The following is a 12,478-nucleotide window of genomic DNA, read 5'->3' as shown; positions in this document are numbered from 1 at the left end:
GTGGAACAGGTTGATTATCACAAACTTGAAACGTATGTAGAATTGTGGCACAAGTTGATGACATGTGCAGTTTTGTGTTGCAGAGCATGTAAATACACACTCCCCATGTTCAGAAACGTACACGAATATCCCCGTGTTCTTTTCAGGATAAATGATATTGTTAACTTGGAATGTTGCGCGACGAAAAACGTTACCTTCACAGAGGTGAACGATTATAACCAAATTAGTAATAATATTAATAAGCGTGAGATGCATAATGATGCAAAAGAGTTTTGTTAATGACTATACCATGTATATGGTCAGAAGAATAAAATCAGTTAGAGTACAGTGTTGGATATAAGCCATTGAGGGGCTGAGCAGATCAAAAAATGACAACAAGATCCTGAAAACCACAGAGGCATAGAATGGAAGAAATTACAAAAGCTGTAAAATATGCAAGTAGATGCAGGGTGTATGTTTGAAGGTGTGTGGGGGGAGGGGTGTGTAGGTAAAAGAAATCTAAACCAATTGAATTATAAATGAACAAGAAAATTTTTTGTTTAAAGATATATGCGAATGTTTGCATATTTGAGCGCAGTGTTCACTGCGTCTCTCACTTTATGAATATACCTTAAAAATTCGCTAATAAGAATATTACATGCTTATAAACGAGTTGCTCGGACAAGAACAAATTTTTAGGGCAGTTGGTCAAACTTTGTCGGTTTTTTTTCCTTTTAATTTACCTATATCTGTAAATTAACCGAAAAAAATGAAAAAGTTAAACAAACTACCGTAGATTCGTTAATAGGCACATATGCTTATTAATGAATTTTTACGGTATTCATTCACTAACCTCATTACTAGAAACAACAAGACATCCAGCCGTTTCCATTTGTCTCTTCAGATCTGTGGGTCTCGAAGCACGAGCAGCATCTTCCACTAAAATGGTTCTAAATCCTAACCGACAGGCATCCATTACGGTGGCGGCGACGCATATATCTTCACAGAGACCACATGCGTACACATCTGTTATACCTAATATACGGGAAATAATTGACACGATTCTTTGGATTATTGGTGTATTGTATTGTATTATATTGTATTGTATTAATGGCACTATTATCAGTGACTTGCCAAATCAGAAAATTTAAAAAAACATCGACAACAGATTTTTCAAAAATATCTGGACATTTTGTTTATTAATGAATGAAGATCTTGTATTTGCCAAGATTATACTCTGACACGTAGACAAAGGATTTCATTGTTTAAGGTACTGGTATTTTAACCCAACCCACAAGCACATCACAACTCACAATCCCTATCCCCAAACATCTCATTTATTACTGTTACCTGAAGCACAGTACATGTAGATTTGATATAGTTTTGATAGAGTGTTTGCAAAGGAAACTGCCACAGAGTGCAAAAAGACCACAGATCGAACCATCATCATGATTCCGCATGCATTAAAAGTCATTCTGCAAAAAGCATTTACTAGAAAAAAACAGCTTGGCTCTAGGTAAGGCAGCTTATAAGGCCTTGGCACCAGTGAAGCAATTGAAGTGATGAGAATACGCAGCGAGAAACACGACAATTGAGTAGTGTGTTTACTTTGTTGACTTTGAAAAGGCTTTTGGCAGCGTAATCTGGGTGAAGTTAGACATTCTGAAGAGTATGAGAGTTGACTGGAGACAGATTGATAAGTTAACCATATATGAGACAAGTGACGGAGAGGTGAAAGTAGCAGATGGAGCTTCAAATCTATGTGTGATTGGGAGAGGAGTGCGTCAAGGATGGTTGCTACCGCCCAGAGGTACACAGCTGTCCAGCTACTATACAGTACCTTCGTGTAGTCTAAAGTACATACTTGGTAATCACATGTACAATGGTACTCTAGAGTAGCCACAAAGTAGCTGGGCAGCAGTGTACCTCTGGGTCGGCAGCAATAGGTATCGTACGTGGAGATAACGATGACACATGCAATGGCAAGAATAGAAGAAGGTATATCTATTGGAATGATGTGCGATTCGCAGATGACGAAGCAATGGTCGCAAGTACCGAAGCATGTCTACAAAGATTGATGAACAGCTTGAATAAATAAAAATTCCTTTAAAAAAGGAATGGGGCGCCCAATGTGAGCTTGGACGTGATGGTGAATTCCATGGTGTGTAGATATGGTATTATAATGATTTTTAAGTGATGAAGAGGACGAGATTTTCAATGTCACCATAAATGGACAAAAGATGGACCAGGTCAAGCATTTCAAATAGTCTAGTTTGTTTTGATATTTAGGGTAGGAGGAGTCGCAGAGATGAAAGTAACGATTTGCAGGTCAAATGTGGCATTCAATATAGGTCAATGTATAAAGAAAGCTCCTCTTAACAAAGGCTTAAATAAGGACACAAAAAGGAGAAATGTGAAGTCAGTAATTTGGAGTGCGGCCTTTTGTATGGAGCTGAGACATGGACACTGCAGAAAGATGTAATGTGGATGTGGAGACGAATGGAAAGAGATAAATTTGGAAGTGTGAGGGAAGGGTCAATGATAAGTACCGTCAGTAGCAGAAAGAAAGGAAAAGACCAAGAGGAAATGGGAATATTTGATGAACTAATTTAGTGACAGGTGGCTTTGGCCTTGCCAATCAGAAGACAGAAGATAATGGCGAAGATGGGAGCCGCGGAAATGCCTAATTAAAGGCCCTTTCAGTGATTTCACAGGAACATTAAAAAAAATGAAAATTTGTCAGAGTTGCTTAGAAATAAAGAATAAGTCTACAGAATTTCATTAAACCACTGTTCCCCTGAATACATCTACAAATTAGTCAAAAAACAGAAGTTTTAGAAAGGTTTTCTACTTCAACTCAGATCGACTCGAGAAAATCGAGATTTTCGTACAGTGCGCCACCAATCGACTGGAAAAACTTCCTAGTCCAGTGTTTCTAACACGGGGAAGTAGAGTCTAAATTGATTTAAAACAGACGTTTAATTTTTGTAGTAGAAAACAAAATAAGCAATTAAAGGTCAGTTAGGTCACCGAGGCAAACTAACGGTCAATTCAAATATGAAAAACAGTTAAAATTGTGTATTTTGTTTAAAATAGTAGCTACTGATGTAATAAGTAGTAGAAACAATACGCAACGCGTGTTGGTACGTGGAGAGTGAGCTTCTTTCGATCTCGAGTCGGACTTTTGTACTGTCAGTATCAAAAGTCCAGAATCATGCAAATGCTTTATTTTGTCTAAAATACACGGCTTTCGACCGAACCACTAGCAGGCTATGTTAGCACATCTATGCCAATTACAAAGGTACCAAAATCTGAATTTTGATGATTTTTACGATCGTCCGGATGAGCAAATCACTGAATGGGCCTTTAATACTCTGTGTACTGGCCATAGGGTTCAACATAAAAAGTGTTGAGATATTTTCTCAAAATATCAAGAGCTTTCTTAAGAACCACTGAACTAAAACTAGGCTTGTTTGTACCCATTATAATGCATTTTTCATGTTGATTCCAAATACGGTTATGAAAATTACAATTAAAATGAAACTCGTCGTGGAGAGAGTAAAGTTTAAAGTAAGTAGGAGTGACACCAACTTTTGACATACCTTGGTCTTTTAGTTGCTTTGCTAACGCAGGTCCCGATTCGTTATTATTGGGTTCTGGAGTGGAGTAAAGTGCCGAATAATTGTCCACATCTGGATTTGTGCCCTTTTTGACTATGATATGATTCTCCTCTACCTGAAAGTGTTCCACAGTAAACCTCTTATTCTTAATTCCAAGTAAACGGTAAAACTCTTATTCTTAAAGGTAAATCATAATAATATTGGGAAAAGAAAATTATTGTAGATGTCCAGTGCAGACCAGTCCTCCTTTTTACCGGGAAAAAACAAATATATAAGCATTTAAATAGTGCCTTTTCAAATTTATATCTATTTCGCTGTCACTACGATTAGGCCTATATCACACCATGTGACTATCAACAATAACGGCGTCGGTATAACTACACAGCTCCCCATCGTATACCTGTGTGGAGTGAGGCAAGCTAGAGGGAGTGTATTGCCCACGGATACAAAGGGTTCAAACACACAACCTAGTGATCATGATTCGAACACACTAACCGCAAAGCCATCGCGTACTCGATAGTTTTCTAGGGATATCCACAACTAAATTAATATACATGATGCAGTCATGTCTACAGTAGAACTCATCTCGACCTTTGCAGGACTTAACCCCATTAAAAGCTATTAAACCAAGATAACACTCATTGAAACAGCTCAACTGATTAAATCGGATCTTCTCTGGCTGTGCACATGTGACTGTTTTCATGTGCGATATCGCAATAAAGTTTGCGTATTATAGCTTCAGTTGGGTAACCGATTATAAAGGAAACGAAAGGAAACAATGGTATGTGTACTTTTGTTCACGAAATGAGACAAAGACCTGCTTTTTGTTAACCAGCATTCTTCAAAATGAGCAACATAATGATTGTTGACTTAACACGGTTTGGAAATAATTTCTTCATATTTTTGGTGTTATCTGTCGTTTACATATCCTTCCTAAAACACAAAAGTGCGACCCTCTCCAAACATCTAAATTAGCTAAAAATTTAGGACATGTTACAAAACTTTATTTTCTAGAACCTATTTAGAATAATTTAAATGTAGCTTTTACCGTTTTTTGTGGCATCCTTCAGAAGTGAGCGGTCCGATACCAATATTTTCGGTCAAATCTCCATTCAATTAACACGGGGAGTTGGCTAGCTATGCCTTGCCCTCACTCATATTTTACAAAAGTGCGACCATTTCTGAACATCTAACCTAGCTGTAATTTTAGGTCATGTTAGAGAAATATATTTGCTAGAAGTTTTGGAGAATAAATAAAATATTGGCTGGTTATTTTTCACACAGTGATGTTAACTAGGCAAGTGTCCATTCTCCCAACATACATCATTTGTACAGGTCACGCGTCAATGGTGAGAACACTGTGTATTGTGTATAGGAAAACGGACAGTAACTGCAGTATGACACATAAAATTCTTGAAAAAAATCCACATACTTGCAGATCTATGTGAAGTTTTGCTCCATGTGAATGTTGTACGCAGTGTGCAGGCCACAAAGTTTGCTCAATTGGTTCTCCATCACTTCCAGCAAAAACAACTGTGTCGAGTTCTTTTACTACGTCAGCGGCAATCTGCGTAAATATGAAAGAATAATAACTGTGAGAAAGAATGAAAATGTTGACTTGTTCGTTCTGGTTTCTATTGAAAAATGTGGTTCAGTGATTGCTAAATTGAGACGTGTCTTCCAGCAAGTTACCACAATACGTGTCGCAGAACAGGATTCAGATGAGATGTCTTTCATTTTAGACATTTCTGCACATGGAGAAATAGTGTGTCTTCCTGGATGTGTCTTGTATAGAGACAATACCGCGTGTCTTACTTGGGAGGCTTTCTCAAACCTGCATTCACAAGAGGCGACTCAGAAAATAATTTCTGCAATTTAATATTGCAACACTATTGCTAAGAATTATTTGTGCGTGTATGCTGTACGATAAATTTTCTAAACTCTTGAAGAATGAAATTTCTTGTGCGCCGATTCTTGTGAAATGATATGCGGTTGTCGGGACTCGGGATGCCAGTCATGCATATACGACGTCATGAGATGTATTACATTTTAGACGTTTCTTTCTTGGAGACGTATTGACATATTCTTGAGTGGAGAAATGACCTTGGGTTTTACCGGGGGTTTTACCGGGGAAGTGTCACAAAATTACCTATACAAGACGTGTCTTGCTTAGATTTGTCTACATAGTAGATACTATTGCTAAGAATGACATGATTTTTGCAATGCATGTGTAACATCATATAGGCCTAATATCATGAATACTGTGCCTACTGAGATCATTTCAAAACACTTACCGGAGTTTCTCATGTGCCGATTCTTATAAAATGATATGTGGTTGTCGGGATACCAGTCTTGGGAAAAGATGACTTTGTCAAACTCTACTGTTTGTATCAACCTGCGAAATATAAATTATACTAACCGTGATGACATAATGCACACAGTTTGTTACTCATCCGCATCTTGCAGGTTTTTTTTAACATGTCCTACATGTACAAACGGAGAGGATTACAAATCCCTCCTTTTTGCAAATACCTCCTTGGATTTTCTTCAAAATGTCTTCAACGGATTGTGACATTGTTTAAAGAAACATTCCAACAATCATAACATTATGCTTTATAATGTTAAAAAAACAATTATCAAGCATGAATCACAGTGTTTTATTTAAAACAAACTCATAAAACCATAAAAACAGCCGGCTCTCAACACGTGATATTCAAAATTCCCGCATCGAAATTACCTGTGGCAATGACGTCATGGTTATTTGTGTTCAATTGTCGTCAGCCTTCATTGTGTTACTGGGACTTCATTGCCACAGGCAATTTCGGTGTACGGGAAATTTAAATACCGCGCGGTGAGAGATGGCTGTTTTTATTTGTTTTTAGGTCAATATGAGTTTGTTTTAAATAAAACTACGTGATTCGTGCTTGATAATTATCTTTCTAGCATAGGCATAATGTTGTGATTGCCGGAGTGTTACTTTAAGTACTACCAATGTAGAGCTAAAGGAATCTATCCGGTGATATCGTAAGTACCATCATTTTCCTTTTCTACGATATCGTTATGTAAGTTTACTCTCACGAAATGGAAAATTCTAGATGTACAATATACACCACAATTGATTTTAGACCATACAAACACGCGATTTGCACCGGATTGTTAATATAGACGAATCCAACGAGCCAAGTCATGGTCAGGATTTGGTCGGCCATTACTGGGTCCCCGCAGCACCTAACTGGTGTTGTGACTGCCCAATTGGGTGGAATAAAGCCGCATAAAATTCGATGTTAGATTCTTTTGTGTTGTTAAACTGTCGTCATTCTTTTGTCTACGTGTAACACGGGTGATAGAATGCAGTTTGAAATACCCTCCAAGTCCACATCATTTCACACTGAGATGGAGCCGACGACGGTGACCCAGCTATGGCTGCCATTGAGGTGAAATTGGATTCGTCTATAAATGTTCGTTTGTATTTAAAGCAATAATGTGCTATTTCAATAAAGAATAGATACTTATTTGTTTTCCCTCATAGTTTTCCCTGAATATGTCACCTTTTAAAAGATCGGATAGCAACGTTTACACAATATTTTTGTGGGAAATGAGGGCACATCAGACATCAAATAGCATTCTTAATACTTCTGATATCAAATAATGATTTTGATTTTTTTTTTTTAAAGATACGCGATATAATACAAATTCTATGGCAAATTATTAAAACTGGATATTTTTGACATTTAACAGGCTTCGAAGTAAACTTTATAAATCTAATGATATTATGTACTTATAGTGTATGTAGCTGGGATGAAACGCCGTCCATCATTTGAAAATTTTGATCTTTGGTATTGAAGATATACATGTTTCTCCAAAAGACCAACATATTTCGGGTCTTTTTGGGACAAAATGTATATATCTTCAATTCGGATATATCTTACTTGTTGATGACTGGCACCACCTCTTCGCCATTTTCTCCAGCTGGAGCATTCTTCAGGGCTAACGAACCAGTTATGAAGTCATTCTGCACATCAACTACCAGACAAGTCGATTTTGGACTCAAAATCTGTTTACAGAATTTCGATATAGACATAATGCACAAAATACGATTTTATTGGGGCCTGATAATTAATATCAGAGGGTTTGGGGTGTGTTCGTACAGTGTGTTTCTGATTGGTAACGGAGCTATAGTTTGATCAGCTCGTAAAAGGCGGGAAATGTTAGGCTTTTACAATTACGCCGAAAAGTAAACCAACGTCAAGCGTGTTATCCGTTGACCTTTCTGGTCTATATTTTGTGTGTTAAAGAGAGTATACAACGTATAGGACTTGAATTTATAATTCGTGGTGCTTCTGGCGAGATGTCTCAAGACGAATTTATTTATGTTGTGTATAAAATACTGTGTTTCCCAAAAAATTCATGATACTGATTTTTGTTCACAGATGATTAACTGTTAATACATAGCCTACACAATTGTACATGACTAACTAACGTCATCCATGTGTGTAACAGCTAATCATCCGTAAATTCGATGGAGGATACTAGGTAGACCCGCATACTATGTGTTTCTTAGTTTCAACTTGGATATTTATCCCTGCAAGTAAAGCAAAGCAACCAAACTAGTTCAGGTACCAATATTTCAGCAACACATTGGCGTGCCTGAAGGAAACGCCAATAAAAATTTTGCCAATTTTGAAATGACAAATAGAAGAATGAATGTTACATTGTCACATTGTCAAATATAAAAAAAATTATAGTAACATATGCACGTGCTTCGTGAAATCACCTTTTTTAAATAAATTTTTATTTTATTTATCCTGTCAATTAATTGATTTCCTATGACGTTGGGGTTGCCAGTTTATGCAAGCCAAATGTCGCAACAAAGACAATGGGATGATGTATCAGCGATGGTTTTGATCTATGCTGCCTGGGGTTTATGATGTTTTATCATTATTTATGAGACATATATTTGCTGAAACTTTTTCTGTGATATTTAAAGGGACAACAAACCCTTATTAATTTATTAGACGAACGTATTTACTCGGAGGAATTTAACACGAATATCTTCAATGCTTACCGGCTTTATCCAACTCTTCCACACGTACTCAAATTTTTCTTTGTCTACTTCTTCCTGTAAGCATTAAAAGATGAGGTGGGAATAAGAGATCGTTCCTTCTTGGCCAAGTTGGCTAACATCAAGACATATCAGATATTAATTCATTGCTTCTTTTAATTTTGTGTGCTTTGTTTGTTTGTCTATTTATTTGTTTGTTTATTTGTTTGTTTGGATTTTGCCTAAGTTTTCTTCTTCTCCTTCCTGTCCATTTATTAGTATTTTCATTTCATTTTGGAAATCAGTTCAGTTCAGTTTAGTTTAGTTTAGTTTAGTTTAGTTTAGTTTAGTTTAGTTTAGTTTAGTTTGGATTGTAGCTAAGCATAGTTCTGGATTACATCAGTAAATGTATGCCTTATCGTCGATTTTGTCAACTTCATTATCAACAACACTTACAAACCATTTGAAAGGCTTCCGGGAAAGGCCTCAAATAATACATTCAAATATAACCACTTATATGCCACGTTCGTCGCATGAGCAAAATAAAATTTCGACTGTAGCCTGTTGCACGTTTTAAATCAAATCTAAAATAATGTAATCGAAAACAGCATTACTTTGTTGCGTTATTATTAATACTTGCAGCTGTTGTAAGTATTTTACATCATGAGGCAAAGCACAATAATTATTTGAAGCACTATCAAATAAAAGATACGTAAAGCGACACCTGGGTATGTTCTTTGTCGTTAATCTCATTGGTTACAGGTCGTGAGTTCCTAGAGTCATTAGTCCAACAGCCAATATATATAATTATAAGCCCTATCCTTGCCCTATAACACTAAACTTCACCCTAACCCTAAGCCATGACCTAAGCTCTCATCCCGGCCTCTCATCCCAAACCATAAACCTAACCCTGACTCTAATCCTAACTCTGACCCTAACCCTATCCGTACCTAACCCTAACATTATCCGTAACCCTAATTCTAATCCACTTTTCAAAAATATAATATGAATGACTTTTCCTTCATTGTTTAAGCAATACATTTTAATCTTTTGACACTTTCGCTGGGATTATGTTTATTTGATTTGCGGTCAGATCAGGAAACGTTCTCCTTTGGCTCATTCAGCTCAATATACCGAGACAATCACAAATTACTCATTAATTACGGGCCAAATTAACGTTAAAACTACAATAACATATCTTTTTCGGCTCGCGTGCTTTACGAGACTTCGCCCACCATTTGAAGCTTTGGAACTTTCGCTATACGAGTATATACCGTACTTGTTTTGACATAACATCAAAGTTGATTTCAAGATCCACAAAGCCAAAAACATAATTTTTTTTATAAAATAGAACCAGTCTAAAATCCTGATTAAACAGTCAAGTCAACTGTGATTAGTCCGTTGATACGAAATTGATAGGAAATCTTACTTTTTTCACGAGGAGTTGAAGTACTTTGTCAGTTTCTTTCTTTGTCCATTGTTGGTCATTCAGTGACAGCAATTGACAGCACAAGTGATGAAACTCTTCATAGTTTAAAATCCCATCTCTAGAAGAAAAAATAGGTAGTACATGATTTTGTTTCGATGTATAATTTCAATTTATTTTGATTTTCTTTATTATTATTATTATTATTATTATTATTATTATTATTATTATTATTATTATTATTATCATTATTATTATTATTATTTTAGAAATAAAAAAACATTTTTTTGCATTAGGCATAAATTATTATCATGATGTGAATGAAATTATTGTTGTTGTTATTATTATACTCTATGAAATAATAAGTTTATACAATAAAAAAATATCAAATTTTATATAGTTGTAGTTCATACTCAACCGCACTCAACCAACCCCATATCTCGTACACACACCCCACCCCTATATACCCACACCCACCCCACCCACCTACATCCACTGATGCACTAGATGGAGGAGAACACTAGGTCTGATTCATGACGCGTGACCTCTACAAGTAGTGTAGTAGTATGTTACGGCAATCTATTGAACTAATTCAAAAAAGTTCAATGTATTGAGGAATGTCACAAATCGTCAACCGTGACAGAGTAAAGGTCATCGCTAGGGATATACAATGTACATGTATTATGTTTATGAAACAAATATTGAATGTTTTAATATTGGCACACTGGAAAGAATATTTTCATGATATGAAATATCGAATGATATTATTGTTGTTGTTATTATTATACTCTATGAAATAATAAGTTTATACAATAAAAAAAATATCAAATTTTATATAGTTGTAGTTCATACTCAACCGCACTCAACCAACCCCATATCTCGTACACACACCCCCACCCCTATATACCCACACCCACCCCACCCACCTACATCCACTGATGCACTAGATGGAGGAGAACACTAGGTCTGATTCATGACGCGTGACCTCTACAAGTAGTGTAGTAGTATGTTACGGCAATCTATTGAACTAATACACGGATTTTTAATCTCACTGCACAAACGTTCCATGCGCAAAGGAGGCACGTGAAGGCTACATGACCTATTATTGGTCGAAGCAGCCAAAAACAAAACAAAAAAATCGATTTTCATTATTTACATCAATAACAAATAACACTTTGATGTTTTGCAAAAGTTCATTCTACAAATCATACCGGTACTTTGAAAACTTATACGTTTTACAAACGTGTTGTTTCAGCCCTCTTAACAACATAACTCAAGAACTACAGGATCTACAAAAGTATATCTGCGATATTTGAATTCTTCTACACGCTCGCTATAAAAATGATGAATACGATTTTTGCCAAAGCTCACTACCATTCGCAAGATGCTGTGAACAACCTTAAAATATCCCCTGAATTAACATTTCTTGAACATTTTGCCCTTTTACGCCACTAAATGAAGGAGTCATTACACAACTATTATAGTCTAACCTGACTAGTGATTTTGTTTTTGTACTTTGCAATTAGCAAATTATTCCATTTCCAAACTTACCCGTCTCTGTCGAAAAATTGAAAGCATCGCTGCTCCTCTGAAGCAGTTTCATTCCCATTTTCAACTGCTTGTTTACTTCGTGTAGTGACGAAATCATCAAAGAAATTTTCATGTTTTGCACTGCTTGTCATTTTTTCCTTGCTCATTCTACCAGCTTTGATAGCTTACTGCAGCAAATTTTATACTGGTGTGGTTACTGATTTTACGCACTTGATGACAGTTTTTGTATTTTTTTAAGCAAAATATTGTTAAACGTGTTTATATAGTTTGTGTTTTGACTGGTATTTGTAGTAAGCCTAACCATGTACACTACAACTGTGAAGTTCAATGTATTGAGGAATGTCACAAATCGTCAACCGTGACAGAGTAAAGGTCATCGCTAGGGATATACAATGTACATGTATTATGTTTATGAAACAAATATTGAATGTTTTAATATTGGCACACTGGAAAGAATATTTTCATGATATGAAATATGGACTGCTCCATTCAACGTGGCCTTGCCGAGTTGAATGGAACATGTCATATTTCACTGAATGAAAATATTCTTTCCATTGAACGAATAAAAACATTCAATATTTGTTTTATGTAAACTCATATAAAAATTATTTTTCTTCTACTTAAAAGGGCATTTCGTGATCCACAGCCTCATCCCCCCACTTTTCTCAAAAAAAGTTGAGATTTTTATATCACTGGAAACCTCTGGCTATAGAATGTTTATGTACAAAATATTTCTTGCAGATTAATTCGTTTAGCAAAGATATCGTGAAATTTGAATTTCGTTCTGGTGCACCAGAACGAAATTACAACGCATTGTCTATGGAGCAGTGTAATACACATAATCATGCATAACTCGCGAAC

The 12,478-nt window shown here is 36.0% G+C and overlaps 1 protein-coding gene across 1 annotated transcript in view; it reads right to left on the bottom strand.

Moving 5' to 3' along the window:
• LOC140160475 (uncharacterized) overlaps nucleotides 1-11,906 on the bottom strand; it is a 30,789-nt gene extending 18,883 nt beyond the window's left edge. The window contains exons 1-8 of the mRNA XM_072183711.1: nucleotides 11,618-11,906; nucleotides 10,070-10,187; nucleotides 8,665-8,718; nucleotides 7,529-7,653; nucleotides 5,871-5,994; nucleotides 5,032-5,166; nucleotides 3,582-3,714; nucleotides 833-1,014 (exon numbers count right to left, since the gene is read on the bottom strand). Of these exons, the coding sequence (XP_072039812.1) occupies nucleotides 833-1,014; nucleotides 3,582-3,714; nucleotides 5,032-5,166; nucleotides 5,871-5,994; nucleotides 7,529-7,653; nucleotides 8,665-8,718; nucleotides 10,070-10,187; nucleotides 11,618-11,763 (1,017 nt within the window). The 5' untranslated portion in view covers nucleotides 11,764-11,906. The remainder of the gene's footprint in view (nucleotides 1-832; nucleotides 1,015-3,581; nucleotides 3,715-5,031; nucleotides 5,167-5,870; nucleotides 5,995-7,528; nucleotides 7,654-8,664; nucleotides 8,719-10,069; nucleotides 10,188-11,617) is intronic.
• Nucleotides 11,907-12,478: the final 572 nt, after the last annotated feature.

Source organism: Amphiura filiformis, chromosome 9, assembly GCF_039555335.1.
Source record: "Amphiura filiformis chromosome 9, Afil_fr2py, whole genome shotgun sequence".
Classification (NCBI taxonomy): Eukaryota; Metazoa; Echinodermata; class Ophiuroidea; order Amphilepidida; family Amphiuridae; genus Amphiura; species Amphiura filiformis.
The sequence above is the reverse complement of the archived record's forward strand: the minus strand, read 5'-3'. Positions and strand labels throughout refer to the sequence as shown.